The sequence below is a fragment of the Fusarium odoratissimum genome (genome assembly GCF_000260195.1).
Source record: "Fusarium odoratissimum NRRL 54006 unplaced genomic scaffold supercont1.41, whole genome shotgun sequence".
NCBI lineage: Eukaryota > Fungi > Ascomycota > Sordariomycetes > Hypocreales > Nectriaceae > Fusarium > Fusarium odoratissimum.
Window position 1 is genome coordinate 159,632 of NW_022158723.1, and position 18,230 is coordinate 177,861.

At 50.3% G+C, this 18,230-nt stretch overlaps 6 protein-coding genes across 8 annotated transcripts; 3 read left to right on the plus strand and 3 right to left on the minus strand.

Moving 5' to 3' along the window:
• Window positions 1-901: 901 nt before the first annotated feature.
• On the minus strand, window positions 902-2,092 carry FOIG_14452 (gelsolin; the record flags this gene model as incomplete). Its single annotated transcript, XM_031215700.1, has 1 exon — window positions 902-2,092. The coding sequence occupies one exon, from the start codon at window positions 2,090-2,092 to the stop codon at window positions 902-904; it is 1,191 nt and encodes a 396-aa protein (XP_031054585.1).
• A 415-nt stretch (window positions 2,093-2,507) lies between these two features.
• FOIG_14453 (uncharacterized protein) lies at window positions 2,508-3,827 on the minus strand (the record flags this gene model as incomplete). The annotated part of the gene is made up of 1 exon (XM_031215701.1): window positions 2,508-3,827. One exon carries the CDS (start codon window positions 3,825-3,827, stop codon window positions 2,508-2,510), a length of 1,320 nt encoding a protein of 439 aa, XP_031054586.1.
• A 463-nt stretch (window positions 3,828-4,290) lies between these two features.
• FOIG_14454 (uncharacterized protein) lies at window positions 4,291-7,145 on the plus strand. The gene has a single exon (XM_031215702.1). The coding sequence runs from the start codon at window positions 4,952-4,954 to the stop codon at window positions 6,695-6,697; it is 1,746 nt and encodes a 581-aa protein (XP_031054587.1). The 5' UTR covers window positions 4,291-4,951; the 3' UTR covers window positions 6,698-7,145.
• Window positions 7,146-7,627: 482 nt separating this feature from the next.
• On the plus strand, window positions 7,628-8,866 carry FOIG_14455 (uncharacterized protein). The gene has a single exon (XM_031215703.1). The coding sequence runs from the start codon at window positions 8,074-8,076 to the stop codon at window positions 8,299-8,301; it is 228 nt and encodes a 75-aa protein (XP_031054588.1). The 5' UTR covers window positions 7,628-8,073; the 3' UTR covers window positions 8,302-8,866.
• A 1,682-nt stretch (window positions 8,867-10,548) lies between these two features.
• FOIG_14456 (uncharacterized protein) lies at window positions 10,549-11,889 on the minus strand. The gene is made up of 2 exons (XM_031215704.1): window positions 10,698-11,889; window positions 10,549-10,587 (listed from the first exon to the last, which is right to left on the minus strand). The coding sequence occupies exon 1, from the start codon at window positions 11,059-11,061 to the stop codon at window positions 10,708-10,710; it is 354 nt and encodes a 117-aa protein (XP_031054589.1). The 5' UTR covers window positions 11,062-11,889; the 3' UTR covers window positions 10,549-10,587; window positions 10,698-10,707.
• Window positions 11,890-12,679: 790 nt separating this feature from the next.
• Window positions 12,680-17,889, plus strand: FOIG_14457 (uncharacterized protein). Of its 3 annotated transcripts, XM_031215706.1 has the most exons (3): window positions 12,680-15,146; window positions 15,212-15,863; window positions 16,041-17,889. In XM_031215706.1, the coding sequence occupies exons 1-3, from the start codon at window positions 14,662-14,664 to the stop codon at window positions 16,881-16,883; spliced, it is 1,980 nt and encodes a 659-aa protein (XP_031054591.1). In that variant the 5' UTR covers window positions 12,680-14,661; the 3' UTR covers window positions 16,884-17,889. The 3 variants fall into 3 exon arrangements, with proteins under 3 accessions (XP_031054591.1, XP_031054592.1, XP_031054590.1); XM_031215707.1 differs by having other exon boundaries at window positions 12,680-15,863; XM_031215705.1 differs by having other exon boundaries at window positions 15,212-17,889.
• The last annotated feature ends 341 nt before the right edge of the window (window positions 17,890-18,230 follow it).

An 18,230-nucleotide genomic window follows, 5' to 3' on the forward strand; every position in this document is an offset into this window, starting at 1 on the left:
CAAGTTTGTCCCCAGCTATAGACAGAATAAAGTTTACGCTATAAAGAGGGGAAATATGAGTGTAGTTTCAAGCTCCATGAATGATCAAGATGGCTGGTACAAGTCTACAAGGTTATGCCAACCCCGAACTGATGATTCTTCCGTATGTGCGCCGAGAGACGGTTCGGAAACCAGTACCGCACGGCGTGGCAGTTGAGTTTGGCAGGGCATATGTCATGACCACGGCAATACAAGGTAAACTATGCGTATTGATGGCCATGTTGGACTCGACCATGAGCTTCTCAAGGAAATAGTATCAGGTCACTAGACTTCGGGAACGTCGATAACGAAGCCAAAGCTTAAAGAAATCAACGGCTCAAATAAGCGCGAAGTCTTCTGAACACGCGTCAGATCATTAAATCGGACGGAGTTAAGACTTTCATGCAGTCAGCACCTTCTTATCTCACCTCAGGCGACGATCCTTCGTAAGATGCACATTGTTGGGCAAGCGAACGCCCACTTACCGATACCACAGGTCTGCCTCTCAATCCTACTCGGCGTATATAGACAAAAGCACCAACAAGAGGTTCAGTTTTCTTTTCTTAAGACAACAAAAGTCCTTGTATCGAGCATGCTCATATGCTTAAAAGCCCCATAAGGTGGCTTAAACTTTCCCTGCGCCTTTGACCCCTGCTTCTAGAACGCCTTCTGTGAAGAGACGTGGAAGCTTTCAAGCGGGAACTGACTGGGCTTCAAACAATAAAGCTTGGACACACACTATCGCAGCAAAAGAGTATTGGACCATATCTTCGTCGATCCTCCGCGAAGATGCAAGTTGCCGTTTTCAATGAGAGGCGTTGACTAATCTTCAGCATATTCATAACTCAACTTCAGGTCGGACTCAACCAGCCTCGCGAAGCACTCATGCAGCAAGAGCTCTCGTAAATGCCCGACTCTCGCCACCTTCAACAACCTTAGCCACAGGCGTAAGATATGCATCTTCATGTCCACTCTCTGCCTGCAAATGCCGCACATATGCCTGCGCAACCTTGAACCAGCTCTTCTTCTCAGCGGCGCTCGATCCGCTTCCCTGCCAGACCCAAATAGCTCTTCCGCCATCATCAAGCAAGAAAACATCGTCGCTCTCCAGGTCATCATGCAATATCCGCTCGGCTTCCTTGACAAGACCAAAAGAGAGCTGTCCTGATGCGTCGCTGAGTCTGAACAGCTTCTTGGACGCTTTGTCAGCGGTGCGAGGAGTAAAGGGTTTCTTGCAGTGGAAGCCTTCGCGGGGTGTTTCGTCATCGCCGCCGAGAAGATCGACAATTCGTCGTGAGCGGGACTCAGTCTGTGCAATAACTTCGACTTCTGAGTGTTTTGCGACAGTCATGTCATGTACGATCTGAGCTGCCTTGGCCTTCTCCATTGGGCTGCAATCCTTGCCCTGCCATACCCAGATCTTGTCGCCAACATCCAGCACAAAGACATCCGTGTCGTCTAGGCTTATCCAGGTGGGCTCGACTTCGTGAACAACAACTCCATTGGCGCCAGCGGCTGGGTTCTTAAACACACGCAGCAAGGTGAGCGTCTGCTTTGGTTCCTCTTCTTCTTCCATGTGTCTGAACCCAGACTCAATTCCGCCAGACCGAATAGAGATTCGTGGGAACAGTGCTAGAAAGTCATCTGAAGGCGCTTCTTGAATTTCTCGATGTTGGGTTGCCGAGCCTCTGAGGAACTCATCCAATTCGACGGTCTTGTACGCCGCGGTACCTGCTTCATCCTGTGACGTATGCTTTCCCAGCCAAAAGAAGATGTCGTGAACGAGCTTCTCGGTACCATCATTACTGCCAATCAGTTCCGAGAAGAGTACGATAAAGCTATCGCCATCATAGAACTGGCCGTACTTTTCCTTCGGCCAAGGAATGACCTCGAATTGCTCAATGCGCCAGATAAGTAGCCCAGGCTCGACGCCAACTTTGCCATCATTCCAAGCTGGCTCCGTAAGTGCCGAATTGTACTTGACTTGATGGTCAATATCGGACCCGATCAGCTCCACGTTGCTATCCTTGATATCGTATTCCTTTGGATGAACGAGGCCTTGATTTGGTGCCATGTTTGTTTTGGCTTTAGGGTGAATGGGGTATAAGAAGGTGTAATAATACTGTAATGATAGGTTTTGTCCACAATGTTTTGAGGTGTTTGCAATTCTGAAACAAGCAAAGTCCCTCCCTTGATTGAGATGTCCTCTTTACGTGAGATTGCTCCATGCGGGGAGAGCTTGTGCCCTGATTGGAGCTCACTTGGCATTTGATGACTGATCAAAGAGGCGTTAAATGCGACCTGACGATCTTTTATTATTAGAACATGAATCAGATACAGGTTCGACAAGCTTGAATCACAACTCAGATATGCTTGGTCCTGGTGAATCACATAGACAAATCCACATTCATTAACAGTACGAATATCCAAACAAGCTGAGGACCTCCTCGTGATGCCCTGATCGCTGCTATGCTTTTGATCTGCCAAGTTTATCGAAGATTGTTCACTACACTTCCCACCATCACAGCGACCTCTCGGTCCCAATTCACTTCCGTCTTCGTTCTAGCCTTTGATCCCGTCAATGCGCTGTGTAACTGAGATCCCTTGACAACGGCCTGGCGGATTGCGTCTCCAACCGTGTTCTTATTCGTTCGTAGGGTTCTAGCTACGACACCTCCACGATTCATGATATCCTGCACACGCGTAGCGAGACTGCTAGCCATGGTCCTCCAGAAGAATGAGGCGAGGCTTCCAGTCTCAAGATGTGCGAGAAGGAACTGGAGTAAGCTCGATTGGGTCGGTTGGCTGGAGGTTGGGAGAAGAGGGTGGGCTGGTGGCTTTATAGTCTCGAGGACAGCCTCAAGGGAAACTACGTTTTGACACTTGGCCATAACATCAGCCAAGGCCTTATCCAGTGTTGGTAGTTGGCCCAGAGAACGAGATAATGCCGTAATGCTTGCTTGTAGTGCCGATCGTATATAGGTTTCCAAAGACTGAAGCAGCAGCCTTGGAACCCATTTGTCGGGCTTGAAACCGGTGGTTGGTGATAGCAGGTAGAGTGCGGTCAAAGCAGATGCTGACCGCGCCTTGATCTCTTCAACTTGTGCAAAGGTCGATGTTGGCTGCACGGAGAATTCGCGAATGGTGCGCTCCGCCCGCTCGCGGACTGATCGATCGATGGGAGTTATGACTGTATCCTGCAGACTCTTGACGGCGTCCACACGGTTGAGTCCAAAGCCTTCTTCACCGGGAGCTTTACGATCAAGAACTTCTCGTAGTGAGAGAATTGTGTAAGCACAGCGTACCAATGCCCGATGGTCCTCCTTGCCGGTTCCGCTGTCAAGCTCCGAATGCTGAACCTCAAGCTGTCGACCAAGCTGTAAGCATCGTCCAACCGAGCGACCAAGCTTCAGAGTCTCCCATAGCCGCAGAGCGACGAGTCGGACCTCATCTGCTTCAGCATGTTTATCAATGACCTCCTTCTCAAGCTGGCGGTAGCTGTCGTTCAAGCTCTGGATCTGGCCATCCAATTCACCGACAATGTTTTTGGATGCTTGTGTCTGTTCCTGAGTATAGCTGAGCAATGGGACGGCCGAGCGGGTCGTCAAGACATCTATATGCGAGTCAATCTCTTGAGCATCGAAGAGAACACGAGATAGGGGCGTAGAGAGGTCGAGGGGTGTATCGTTAGGGTTATTGGTCGAAACAACGAGCGTATTCGCAAAGGAAGCGGGGGAGAAATCAGGGTCGAGGAAGGTCTCGTAGTCGATATACGACGGTTCTTCGTCGGCTATGATGTCTTCTGCCATGGTGTATATAGATGGATACGATCTCGCTGCTGGCTCTCGAGGTTACAACCGTTGACAGCTGGTGATGTTGGCGCAAGCTTAAAGTGTGCAATTGGCTCTTGGTGGGTGTTCTGGAAGCTTGCTGGCCTTTTCGGGCATCGCTCTCCCGCAGGTACGTACCCTTCACCTTACCATTCCGCATCTCAGGCACTTGAAGCAAGCTCTTTGGCTTGGCGGCTCTGACGGAGCAGAATGGATCCATCTCATCGCCGCGGGGATTAAATGTGCCTACTAACCGTCCGTACAGTAGCAGCGGTATTAGCGGGAGAATGCCCTGTGTTTGGCACAGCAACCAATGAACGCTTGAGTGTAGGGCCTGCTACAGTGAGGTCATCACTACATGGGTGCTAGAAGTGGATTGATTTTGATGCCGGGTAATGGCATGATGCAGGTGCTTTGAAGAGTTGAATAGCCCTCAATTCTTGGCGTCTTTTGGTTAGACTTGGCTGCGAGTGATTTTAAAGAAAGTCCAGTATTTTCTTATAATCAATGCTGATCCTTTTCGCCTGTAATCTTCATTTCCCGAGTATTCCGTGTCTAATAATTCAGTATGAGAGAATTTCAACATGCAAAAACGGACCGCTCGGCGTCTCCACCTCCACACCCTCGGAAATACGTACCCAGAAAAAAAGATGATTGCCATCCACTCAGCCGCGAGTCTTTTCTCCATCGCAACGGCATGCCCGGCATATCCCATTGCCATCCAATCCGCATCTAACCAACGATATTTTGTTTTTCTTGACCACTTCCCTCCTACTTCTCTCTTCTTCCTTTCTTCATCTCGACGTCGTCGTATCTCTTGTCGGTTGGGATCTTCGTCGATTTGAGCCATGTCCTGATGCGTTCTGTTGTTGAATCGACTCATTTCTACTGATTGACAACCCTCTCGATTCCTCAAGGGTGAATTGCCCGTATATACATAAGCAATCGCATCGCGACAACTACACAGTATCTGCTCAAGATTCGTTCGAGTCTTCCGCTTGCAGTGTTCTCCTCAATACTCGAAACGACCCTGATACCCTCCAGAGCGCATTGGCAGACGAAACAACACGCACTCGCGTCAACCTCGACATCGATTGCCCAACATGAACGGCTTGATCGAGGCCTTTGCCCATATCTCGGCTCGTGCCGTAAATGAATGGCCAGAGGGTGATAAGGGTAACAGCAGCGACACCATTCTCGGCGGCGTCCACTTCAACCTCACCACCCTCAAATACTTCAACTACACATTCTACAGCAACAACACCATCTCCAACAACTCCAAATGCTACCTGACCTTTGCGCCCTATACTCCGGCTTACGTCTTCCCGAACGGTACATGGACCAATGCCACTAAGTGCTATTCCGCGATCGAGAACATCAAGACTCGTGGTTTTGTTGGAATTGGTTTCGCTGTTGCTTTTGGAATTGCTCTTGTTCTCAACCTTACTGTCCTGGCCAAGCATGGAAAACTCTACGTGCCACGCGATTCGCGCTTCTATCCCATCGGTCGTCGCTGGCAGTGGTACTGGGCCTTGTTCAGTGCGGCGGCGGCTCTCATCAGTCTCTTTGTCGGCGTTGATATCGACCGGTACTATCTCCAGGAATTGCCCATCACTGTCAATGTCTTCTTTTGGTACCTCCTCTGCATGGGCACTGTCGCTATGACTTGGGAAGCTGTTCGTCATTGGGGCTCCTGGCAAGAAAGGCAATATGTCGATCCTAATCCGTTTATCTTGCGCGACGATGACCGTCGTTCCAAGGTTGAGTTTTGGTTGCCGTTGTGGTTTTACCTCTGGCTGTGGCTAAACTTTTTCATGGTTGTTCCCCGTAGCTGGAAATTCACCCAACTACAGCATTCGGAGGAGCAGACATTGGCCAAGGCGGTCCCTGGAGCAACTAATACTCGATTCAAGGTCGGCGCCTTCTGTCTCGTGGTAGCCTGGCTCACTATCGTCTTTTCCCTCCATCACTCGATCAAGCATTATAAGCCCCGACACCGCGGCATCGTCAACCGCGCTGTTGGCTTCCTTCGATACATCCCTTTCCGCTTCTGGCTTATCATCCCTCTGTCAGCGGCTACCATCGCGTATCAGGCCTTCATCTCATGGGAGTTTGACTACTCCATCGTCAAGTACAACGGAAACATCCCTGTTATCTACTGTTGGGGCTTCCTGCCAACTCTGCTCATCCTTTACATTCAGTATCTCTACGGTTTCTTCAGCCCTAATGAGGACAAGGATCTGATCCGCAAGAGACGAGAGCGTGGTGAGATGATCAACCGAGAACTTGGCATCGTCAACAAGCCTGCCTGGTGGCACCGTGTCAGGGGTGACCATCTCCTCAGCTTCAAGGACAAGCTTACTCGCAATGTTCATGAGATCGGAGGTGGTAGGGCCACTGGTCGACGTATTGAAGGAGATGCGGAGCGAGACCTACGTGAGGAGGCTTTGGCTGCTGCCAGAGATGATGATATCGAGATGGGCCACATGCATCGCCCCCTGGACGCTTCCAATAACCCACGCTCTGATCGGGCTGGCACTGCTTCCATTAGCTCCAATGCCTCACGAACGTTTGTCCAGCCATACACTGGTAAGAATGAGCGTCGCCGTCATGAGCGCAATATGGAAGCCGTCGCCGGCATTCTCTTCCCTAACAACCTCGCCGAGGACCGAGCTCGCCGTGAAGCGCAACTTGGACTCGACGGCCCCCCTCCCCCTCCTTATATGGACGGACAGGGCCGGGGTCGATCCTCCGGACGTCCCGGATCTACCGGTCGCAGCAATAGCACCGAGACGAACAACTCCATTAATGCTCCTCCCCAGCAAATCAGGAGTATGTTGGATATTTAATAGATGGCGCCTTATGACGCTGTGAGCATTGATACTCATATGAGATGAAGTTTAGGATTGTTACGTCGCCCTGCATTTTGTCATTGGGCATGGTGAAGCAAAAGAATCTATTGCATGAATAGTTGACTACGAATTTGCGGTGTTTTTCATGGGAAGCTCTGTCTGTCACTCGCGTTATACACCAATACTGTTAGATATGACTATGTACGAAAATCAATATGTTTAATGATACACATTTCAGATATTCTTTTCCGAGTGCTCTCCAACTACATGATATGGTGGGCAAAAGATTGAATTCCTAACATGTACGTAAGTTTAATAGTTGGGGATGGATGGACTGGGTTCGAGAATACAACACTCATGCCAAGCTTGTCTTCGTAACAGTTTCTACGACAATGAAGAGGAAACCCCGCCTGTTATGTTTATCATGTCAATCAGACACTTGCCAAAGAGCAACGCATCTTCCTGGGGTGTGATTCACAATTAGACATGTTGACTATCAAAATAGGTTACCCTGTAGCAGCACCATAACAGACGATGGCCACCCATCACTTAGGATCTGAAAGAAGTTCAAGGTTTGTAACAAATAATCCAATTGCTAAGTATCAGGCACAGTGCATAACAAGTCGCCGCATTATATCTAAAGAGAAAGCACCCCCACGCGGTAGCTGAAGGTTACTCCATGTCAACCGCTGGGCAGACCACGTCGAAGCATCAACAGTACGATTTGGCAAGGACCCTGGGGATCGACACTAGAACCATCATGATGTCAGCTCTTACCACATCTGGAGTATCAGTAGTTTAGTCTGCAGGATAATCACATGCGGGGATGCCCCCCAGCTTAAGGCAATAAACTACTTGGCGTTGATCACGGAGCCTCAAAGCCAGGTCTAGATGTGAGTCGTGAGAGTATATGAAGGGTAGCTCATCATTTAACACTTCGGGCTCCAACACACGGACAAAGTCACTAGACATGCAGAAGGAATATCGCCTCCGCAGAGGCGCCGTTAAAGAGACACGGTAGGAAAGCAATACTTGTGCAACAGTACGATATACCATAACTCCCCGAATGGCGCAGGGAGGGGCAGTCAGCACGAGCACACCAGGTCAAAGGCACCGAAGAGAACCGAGAAACAGTTCTGATAAACAAAGATATTGGACGTGGCCACAGAACCGAGGAATGATGGGCCGTCAGACTTGGGCTACACCTTCGCACGATATGCGATAGTGATAGTTAGACTTCAAGGGTTGCACAGGAAGATCGTGAATCGAATCATGAGACTTTGACGTACATACGTACATGCAACCACGCACGCGAATGAGGATACCTGCATGAAAGGCCCTTGAGGTGCATGCAGTCATGATGCGTAGCAGCCATGTCTGTTGGGGACAAGTCGGGTTCAGAACCCGACCGTCAAGAGGAAGCCCAACCCACTAGAGTTAGCTGCATTCAGATCCAGGTTCAGCTTCACGATCGCAGGCCTGTTGATCTGAGAATCGACTTTAAAGGTCAAGGTCAATCAGTTAGTGAGGCTGAGGCGATGAGAGACATGTCGATGGAAGATCCACCAGAAGCAGTTAAAGCTTCCGAATTTTGGGTTTGAGCATAAAAGAGCGGTGTAGGATCAAAGGCCTGAACGAGAGGTTAAAGACAAGACGAGACAAGTTCAGGACAAGACAGGTAATTGACAAATGTTGTGGACCTCTATCGGGCAATGGTGTTAGCATGGCCACTAGCATGTGGCTTGGAAACAAAGACAATTCAAGACGACATGAAATTGAGGGTCCGTGTGGAAGGTGATAAGACAATCAGAAACCCTCAAAATTCCAGGACATGGCAAAACATTGAATAGCGAGGTTGGGAAGGATGGAGGGAGGGCCCAAGGTAAATTCGAGATATCTCGGCTGGCAACATACTTGAAATCGACGAACAGAGTGGATTTCGTTGCAGGTTCAGTCAAGTCGCAGTCCCTTGCTTCACCGGTCGCCCACCTCCCGACCCATGAGTGATATTCCCCTGCTTCTGGAGGGAGTCGTCACATGGGTGTGGTCGGAATAAGCGGGCGCGGGGCTCAACTGCGTGTCCCCCAAAAAAGGGTCATCGAATGTCGTCGTCAACATCGAGTTGGTGTGCATGCCAGCACATGGAGGTTTGGTCAAGGGTGCAAGTGTGACATCCTTTGGGGACCATGTTACTCTGGTGGATAGGTCTGTCGTCAACCTGCACCGTGCCTTGCATTTGGTGGCATGGTTTGGAGACCAGGCCAGAGGCTAGGATGAGGGCTCGGACAGTAGTCCAGGAACGATTAAGGTACCGTACATATCAAGTGAGATGATTTTTACACTGAGGGATATCGAGAGTTACTGCGCTCCCCAGGCATGCGTATAGTATTCGACAATATTGAAAGAGGCGCTTGTCTCCTAGCAACCAGCGGTTGGAAACGACTAGAAGGCGGTAAGCTGGTCTGTGGCTCATCCATTCCTGAGGACCAGGCTTCTGGCGAATCCCCATGTTACATGCTATTTCGGGAAGAGAATGTCTCGTACTTGGTGCCTGGAAATAGCACCGGAGGTAAATCCATCTAGAAGCTCGAGGCTGAACAGACGTGCCAAACCTTCAGTATAGCTCGTCATGATGAGCCTGGCGATTGAGTTGAAGAAAGACCCTCAATGTTGATCAGCAACGCCAAGTGGAGCTGTCAAGGCGACGAGGCGCAAACGGCGGCTGCTTTAGAGGCGGCTGGTTGCGTAGTTTTAGTGTATATGCAGGTCAATTCTCGCATCTCTATCGTGATCCTTGATACCGATGCGAGAAAACGGTATTAAGCGATGGGATAGAACTCAAGGCCGAGTTGTGCAGAAAGGTTCAGAGGGTATCGGCCGGGTTGCCTGTCCAATTTTAGACTTGCCCCAGGTACCCGAAAACACCGAGACAAGCAATACTCCCATTCAAGATCTGGCGGCTGAAAGAGGAAAACGAAGGAAAAGAGGCTGGAAGTCTAATGGTCACCGCCAGTTGACTGGATTGCCACCAATAACCAAGGTACCAATGAAATTCGAGAACGGGCATCTCTTCAAACGCTGGTCCCAGAAGCTTTGCTAAATGTCCGATTTTGAGTGCTTGGCGTTGTGGACATGGTTATCATTCTCATTTCTCAAAGCCAAACGAACAAAGAGAATAAAGAAGTTTAAGGGATGCAGTAGTGCTACAGCATCTAAGCCAATTAAAAGATGAAGACGGACAGACAGCGGCTGAAAGGGTTTCTCAGATCATCGGGATGTGTCGATAGCATCCAAGGGGATGCAGGAAAGTGAGAGTGGGCTGTAGCAATAGTCGTAAGCAACCGAATCAAATGTGACCTGCCCAAATAATACATCGAATCTTGCAGTGGATAGTGCTAGAAGATCCTTCGTTTATTTTCCACCATCAAGTGCTCATCTTTTTTTGACCGGCGACATCCCACCTGCTTATCTCTTATCGATAAAGGGTCACAGGACGCACTGATGACGGGAAGGAGGGGGACGTGCATGAGGGATAGACAGAGGGGGTGGGGCAGTTACCGCCTCTAGCTCTAGCTCTAAGGTAGCGGAGGGGCGAGGGGTTCAACAACGAGGATGAGACGGGAAGGAGGGGTCGAGTATTCGAGGGAGGTTAGGTGGCCCTAGGGAGCAAGGACTTCTGACATTGCCAAAATTCACTGGTCTAAAGGCCTGCTAAAATATACCCAAACTTCCGTACCTAAGTCTTTTCACCACTTAAGATACAGGCCCTAAGTTCTCTTGCCTCCCCTAGCCTCAGGCGGTAGATATTGTACCTCTTGTAAGATACTTCCATTTGAATGGGACCTCTGTATTAGCGGCTCCATCCAAGGAGAGCCTATAAGGTACAGCTAAAATTGACAACTCAGATCAGCAAAGGCACGAAACGAAACGAAGGAACAAAACAACCACGGAGCTGGCCGCTTCGGAAAAAGAGAGCCTTCATGGCTGGAAAACATACAGTATCCATCTCAAGGACCCTTCAAGGGATACGCCAACCAACCACCAGGAACTCTAGAAACCTTCTCTAGGCGACGCCAAAAGTCAATTTCAACCAGCCGTCCCATCAACGACGTTTTCCACGCCTCAGGATCACAGTAGATCGAGGCGAGAGAAACGAAGTCGATCGTTGACCGTATGGTATTACTGGGTTCATGGCTCATACAAGTTCCATGGCACAGCAGCGTGTTGTATATGTTGTCGCTACAAGGAGAGTACGGGAAGATGCTTGCAAGATCACAGATCACCATCCATCGGTGGACGACTAGAATCCTTCCATTCGCGCACCAGGTGAGCAGCTTGTGAGCCTTGAATTGTAAATGCATTCCTTTCAGGCTGCATGCGCAACGTCCAGCCAGAGCTTACAGAAACGCAAATGCGAGCCATGTTACTCTCTCCGCACGCCTTGGCTCTGCTCCGTGCGCCTCATTTATGCGAAGAATTATGGTGCGGGACAGAACCTTGAACTCGCTGGACAGATTCTGTTGCATCGGCTTCTACAGAGTCGATTAGAGCTAGATTCGATGTTGATACAATGCTTTATTGCTGTGCTCCAGCCTCTTGAAGGGTTCATGTGGGTAGTAGAGCTTGGACTGGTGGTTCCTTGGCTATGGGATGAATGAAGTACCTGGTTCTTGACCACGATCCACCAGGTACGCTAGATCCATCCGCAAACATACACCGCCGTGAGATGCATGCAGGCAAACACTTTGGAGACACCTGCTGTTTGGCCTGCATTGAGAGAACCAGTGTGCTGGCAATTGACCCTCAATGCGTCATACGAGGTCAGCATTGAGTTTGTCCTGACTTGCACGGCATCTTCGGAATCAGTGGCCAGCCTCTTCCTCATGCTGCAAACTATCAAATGCCAGCTCAAACTCCACAACGACCGTTACCTGCTACCGAGATACGCCCATGTGTATTCGATTTGCGACATTTCACGTCATTGCTTGCGCCCAACGGCGCCAGTGCGATGGATGGATCTCGTGGACGTGTCGAGTGGTAGACCTTTCATGCTGGAGCTTTCAAAGCGACGGTACCTTCCAATTTATCAGACCGCGATATTGGAAGCGAATTACGACGCAGCAAAGACATGTTCAACATCGGGAGAGATGGGCTTTATTTGAAAGGGTTGCATTGTGCTTTGATATAGCTTGACTCCCCGCACGATGTTCATCATCGACCTGAATCTCAAGCCCACCGACCTACGGGATCCAGGCACCATTATTCCCCTGCCCACCTATCATAAAGCTGAGAAAAAGTAACTGTGTGTTGATGTTAGGGACGCGGTGAGGGGTCTGTATCAGATTACATCGCATGGGTAAGCCGGCTGCATCCAGATGACCTGGATTATCTGCACCGACTGGGAGACGATGAACAATCCTTATTGCCTCCCAGTCTGCTCGACATCGCTTATTGGAATCATGCTTTCTAGGTATGCTGCTGCAAGCGTGTCTATGGCAACCGAGAATAAGATTTGGACAATCTCCATCTGAACTGTGATGAAAGCCGGAATCGTGTTGTCGTTGCAACAAATTTGTGGACTTGCACGGAGCAAGTTCAACGCCAAGCCCCCGACACGGCCCTTGCGGCTGGTCGGCCAGGGACGGCTTCGCTTCGAGTCAAAGCAAGCACAGGTTTTTGGTTCACCATGCAGCTGGCGCGAGGTTTATTTTTACCATCGCACAGCGGTAGTTTTGGGGTCCCTGTGGGTGAAAACCATCAAAGCGCCGTCTCCAACCCTCATTGACATGGGGCCCTTGATCCACTCAAGGCTGAGAACCCAACCCCTCGCATGCATGCTGGCTCCTACTGGGTTGACGATATCGCGAATCCTGCAAGTTGGTTTGTGCCCTGATCCAGAGCATGAGCAGAGACTGGCCCACCCATAGGCTTTGACCATGTGCTTATACTAATGCTTGAAGCTACGTTGAGGATTCACTTCACCTGGTATTAGGAAAGTTTGAAAGATATGACTACCTAGGTATACATCGAAGCGGTCGAGGAACAACGCACCGAAAGGCTAGGTGCTTTTCAGTGACCATATCATCCTTGGACAGGCTGGTCAACTGTCAGCTTGCTTTACCACTAGCTTGCAGCTCGTTGGTTGATCAAGCTGCAGCGCTTGCAGGGTTATACCTCGCATGGGTCATATCAGGTACATGCTGGCGCTATGTACCTGGCCCGCCCCCTGCTCAACAGTGCAGGTGACCTGTACCTGGCGGCTCTGACTGGCATGAGTTGCTGTTCAATGTGCCCTTAAGATAGAATTATTCAGCAAAGTGTTGTGCAACGACAATCAGTCCGCATGTTACTTGATGCCTCTGTTTGGAATTGGACCCGCGCGCCTGGATACTACAGTTAATCAAATAGTTCCGACTTGCTGCAATCCCACCCACCCACCTCGAATACATGTTTATCGTGCCTAACAGTCACCGCTTAGGAAGGAATACGGATACTCCCAAGAAGCATCCATCGACTCATCCTGCAACTGTAACCCGCTCCCCACCAAAGCCGGCGGTGCCTTGCCCTGTCAGGGTTCCCACGAGACGAGACGAGCTGTGATCGGTCGCAAACTGGCAAAGCGGAGAATTGTGTTGGCGCCGTTTGAACCGAGACCAGAGCTCCGTGCCCAGCGAAACTCAACACCCACGACCATCCAGTGCCAGGCTCGATTTGCAGCCAGCTGGGGAACCCTAGAGAATTAGGTTCTTGTCGGACTTTCAACCCACGGTGATCCAGGTCAATGAGCATGACAACAGCCAGCACGACTACGTGAGGTGGCTGACCTCTAGATTGATTGGTCGGGCAACGCAACTAACAAAGACTCCGTCTTAGTGCAAGGGAAACAAGAGAGTTGGGCAACTCCATCCTGCCTCTATGCATCCATCCCGGATCCGGACTCCACAGACAATCGATTTGGGACGGAAAAGCAACCATAGACATACATCATCGCCACGCTTGCCCCTGCCACTTTTTTCCCTCTGTGCCCCTGTCTCAACTCACCAGTTTGCGACTGTCAACCTTTTTTTTTCTTCTGCGTCACGCACGTTCTGGCTTACGTTGTTACTGCAGTCTTTGTATGCAAGCAACACACATACAGTTTCGATTTTGACTTTTTCGGTTATCCCTTGATGAAATCAAGTTGCAACCACAAAGGATAGCCCTGGAAGTGACGAATTATTCCATCGAATGAGTTTGACTGCATCGCTTTCGCAGTTGTCGCTCAGAGAATATCAACTCACCTCAGCCTGGTCTGTGCCACTCTGCGGATCTAGGCCCTGATCTTGGCTGGCTTGCATCACCACTACGCACGCCTCCCTCCCCGCCGGCATTTCTACGTACGCTCTAAGGCGGGCCTTAGTTAGCAGGTCGTGGGTACTGTAGGAGCCTGAGAACGCCTCTACTCATTCTCTTACAACTCTCACACACGCTCCCTGTTTCTCCATCCTCATTGTCTCTCTTCTTGACCCCTTACATCTATCCCTTTATCCCGTTGGGATCCGCGCTCTGCGTCAACTTGTACATGTTCCGTTTTGTGTGTGCGTGTCTTGTTGCATCCTAACTCCTCGGACTATTACTTCTTATCTCCATATCCCCCATCATCGGAAGGTTTTCGTCTTATACAGGGTTGCCTGTGGTCGTCATCACCCGCCTCGCGATTTCTGCTAAGTCCTTTGGCCGTCTCGCATTTTTCTGCCTCAGTGAGATTGTCGGTGCATCCAAGTGCAAAAATTGCAGTCCCGACAACACATATAGCGGTGCATAACGAAGACCCGACCGAATTCTCGTACCTGTGTGACCAGGACGTTGAACCCTCCGGGCATCTTTCTCGCCCTTTCCCGAGAGGCGGACCCGCGCAACGGTAATATCGTCACTAATATCGATAATACTGCTGCCAGTATCGAGTTCGAGCTTTTGTCGCCATGGCGGCCGCTTTTCGCCCAGTGAATTCCCCGCTGGCCATGACGGTCTCCCGCGAAGACGTCATGGGTTCATCGACCGCAACTCCTCGACCCAACACAGCCCCTCATACACAGTCACAAATACCTGCCGACGATGGTGCGACTCCGACAAGGGCAACTTTCAACCTAGCTAGCCAGAAGCCACTACCATCTAGTCCTTTCCCCCAAGGAATACAGATGCCTGAACAACCACCGAAACCAAAGATGCCTCGGCGTCACGACTCACGGCATTCGAATAAATCAGGAGACTCGGGAGACGTAGATATGGACGATTCCGATGGAGAGACTGGCACCATTGAGGATGGCGCTGGATCTGACGACGAAAGTGTTGGAGCAGACGGACCCAGGTCAGGCAAGAAGAAGAAGTCGCAGCGCTTTTATTGTACGGACTATCCTCCTTGTAATTTGAGCTTTACGCGGAGCGAGCATCTTGCCCGGCATATCAGGTTTGTGGTCTTCCTTTGTCCCTCGATCCGTCTTGGTTTGTCGTAATGCTGACCGATATCAACAGAAAGCATACAGGAGAACGTCCATTCCAGTGCCACTGCTCTCGCCGCTTTTCAAGACTCGACAATTTGAGGCAACATGCACAGACAGTCCATGTCAACGAGAACATTCCTATGGACTCGCTAGCTGCAACCGGTTCCCGGTTTCAACGGCAGATGCGGCCCGATCGAATCAGGCAAGCCGGGAATCGAGCCAGAGCATCGACAGGTGGTAGTGCCGGCGGTCCTCAACGAGGACATTCCAAATCGCTCTCTACCTCGAGTATCACCAGTGTCAGTTCTGTCGGCTCGGCTTACAGCGTTCAAGATGCCAGGCGGCGACCGCCTCCATTGGTAATGGCAGACCCTCGCTCGCGATTGTCTTTGGAGTCTTACCGGAGTGCTATGGAGGGCTCTTACCCTCACTACCGACCTGCTTCTCCCAGTGATTTCGGAACACCAACTTCATCCACCTTTTCAACTGGGCAGAGCAGCCCAAGATGGGGACCAGGCGTGTCTTCCCCAGCAACGTCACACTCACGATCTCACAGCATGTATACCTCTGGAAGTCGAACACCAGGCCGCCGTTTGAGTGTTCCAGGAAACCCATTTCAATCCCCTGGAGCACTAGGGGGGAGACCGATGATGTTTGGGCCTGGTCCTGCTAATGCTTCGAATGTGGGTGCTCTCCCGCCAAACAGTAACGGCATCCCTCCATCCCCAACTCCCTCATCGACTTCTCAATGGTCTCGTAGGGAGTCAGTGTCAGAGAGTGATTGGCGCCGAAGAACATGGCATCCAGACAGCCGCAATATCAATGGGAACCCCAGTCAGCTAAGCTCCGTTGTGAACCAGTCATCTGTCCGTCCGAACCCACCACCACCGATCGCGAATCCTTCCACTTCTCAGTCGTCCTTCCGCCTGCCCGGTATCGAGTCGTTCGACCCTCTCCCACCTGCCACACCACCAAGGAGACAGCCTTCGCCCATGATGGTCGACCAAGAGCCTCAGATTCGAGCCTCTTATCAACCCCACCTCCCCGAAACCCCGATGCAGGACGAGAGACGAAACCTAAACTTGTACGACGCGAGCCTTCAGAGAGGCCTCAACCGCCTTGACATCAACCACAGTACACCGCCTCGTGATAGCGCGGGTAGCTGGGCTTCCGAAGCAAACAAGGCTGTCCAGGCTCAAGCTGAGCATGTGCGGCTCAATCCTCCTACTGTTCGTTTTGAGGAGCGGCCTCCGGTATACCAGGGCCCCAAACCTCCACCTACCTCTGCCCCACGATCTCTCCATCAACACACAGTTTCGGCCCCATCTATTACAACATCGAGAGAAAATAAGCGTCGTGGATGGTACAATGGGCCCGTTTCTCTTCATAGAGACGGCCGACCTCCTCAAGAGCAGCAAGATACACGGCTAGCTCACGTGGATAGGATGGTGCATCCGAACTTTACTGGCTTCAGTGGATTCCCCGTCAAAGAAGCACCACTGCATCCTCAATATCAGCAACCACCACAACAACTGCCCCCACAAACTCAGCAGCACCCGCAGCATCCCCAGCAGCAACAACACCCGCATCAACAGACCCAACAGCAACAGCAGGGACGACCTGGCAGCAATGGCTCTCTAGGCCGTCTTGAGGCGTTAGTTGCTGTTGCGACAAGCGAAGGATCTACTGCTGCAGCATATTGAGCTGGATTATGCCCTCATCCGACCCCGTCTTTTTGAGACGACAATGATTTGACGACTTATGACCTATCCCCTTGAACCGGCTTGTCTTTTCCTCTATACCTGGCAGCGGAGACGACGCACGTTGCGGGTATGATCCTTTGCATGATACACGACCATGGAATCTTCTTTTATGTCTTTTGGTATAACGACATCCCTACTCTGAATTAACTTGGCTATGGGTTCAAATGGCAGCATTTACCAACATCCCACCAGCATTGGTATCTGACTCAAGGAACCGACATTCGCTCCAACAATCTGAAACGTCTGGCCCCTGGGAGTTTGCGAGACAAGCTGAGCTTGTCAGATGGATTTCCTACTTTTACCCCCCCTTTTTTTAATTGTTTTTACTGAGGGCGTCCTAGCTTCCTTCTTCCCTAAACTGGAGCATGATCTGTAACGGTGAAGGAGGACGTCATCCGTCGGCGTGATACCCTGACTTTGTTTGCATGAAGCGACACCAGTATATGATTTGGCCGTATATGAATATTCCCAACCTGTTGTTACATCTTGCGGTAATGGGAGGGTTGGTTTTGCCGAACGCCGTTGCGTCATTGTTGGAATTCTTGGGGCTAGACTCAGGTGGTATTGTGAGATGCGTTGGTTAAGTTTGACGCTTTTGTTGTGTCGTGGGGTTGGAGGATGGGTTTGAATTTGATACCCTGTGATTTGAGCGGTTTCTTAGTTCTTGTTTCTGTTGGCGTTTGTCAGGATGCTTGGTTTAGACATGTGTCTCAGGATTCTCATGACCTTTTCTTTTATCAGGGAGGCAGTTGGTTTGGCAATGGAGTCGCGGCTCTGTTTACAGATTGATGATGAGGATGCCTGGTGTGTTTCTTGACGTTTATGATGATATCTATAGTTTTATATAGCGATGAGATTGCTCAGACATAGAGCTGAGCTATAATGCAAACTGAGTTCAAACTTGATCTCGGAGTGGCTATTATGTGACCATAACTCAGAATATCCGCCGTGATGTAGGGGTCCTATATCTGGCGTCAGTATTACATTTAACTACCGGCGAAAAGGTCGATCACTACCAGGTCAGTCACGGATTTGAATGTAACTCAATAAAGCTCACATTCGCTTGTCAAAAACTCCGGGGCCAAATAGGGCAGATGTGACGTAGCATAACGTACACGATAAGCATGCCGATCAGACAAGCATGCCGATCAAAAATCTCAACCTTCTTTAAATAAATCGCAATAAAAGCACCATAAACCATCTAATTAATTGATTCTAGTTACTATACTCATCTCCAGAGGCCTCAATTCCCTCCTGACAGGTTCTTGCATTATGTCCGGTCTTACC

Coding starts and splice junctions, on each gene's coding strand:
- FOIG_14454 (XM_031215702.1), top strand. CDS start 4,952: ATGAACGGCTTGATCGAGGCCTTTGCCCATATCTCGGCTCGTGCCGTA.
- FOIG_14455 (XM_031215703.1), top strand. CDS start 8,074: ATGTCTGTTGGGGACAAGTCGGGTTCAGAACCCGACCGTCAAGAGGAA.
- FOIG_14456 (XM_031215704.1), bottom strand. CDS start 11,061: ATGCATTTACAATTCAAGGCTCACAAGCTGCTCACCTGGTGCGCGAAT.
- FOIG_14457 (XM_031215705.1), top strand. CDS start 14,662: ATGGCGGCCGCTTTTCGCCCAGTGAATTCCCCGCTGGCCATGACGGTC. Junction 15,147..15,211: donor CATCTTGCCCGGCATATCAG/GTTTGTGGTCTT, acceptor CGATATCAACAG/AAAGCATACAGGAGAACGTC.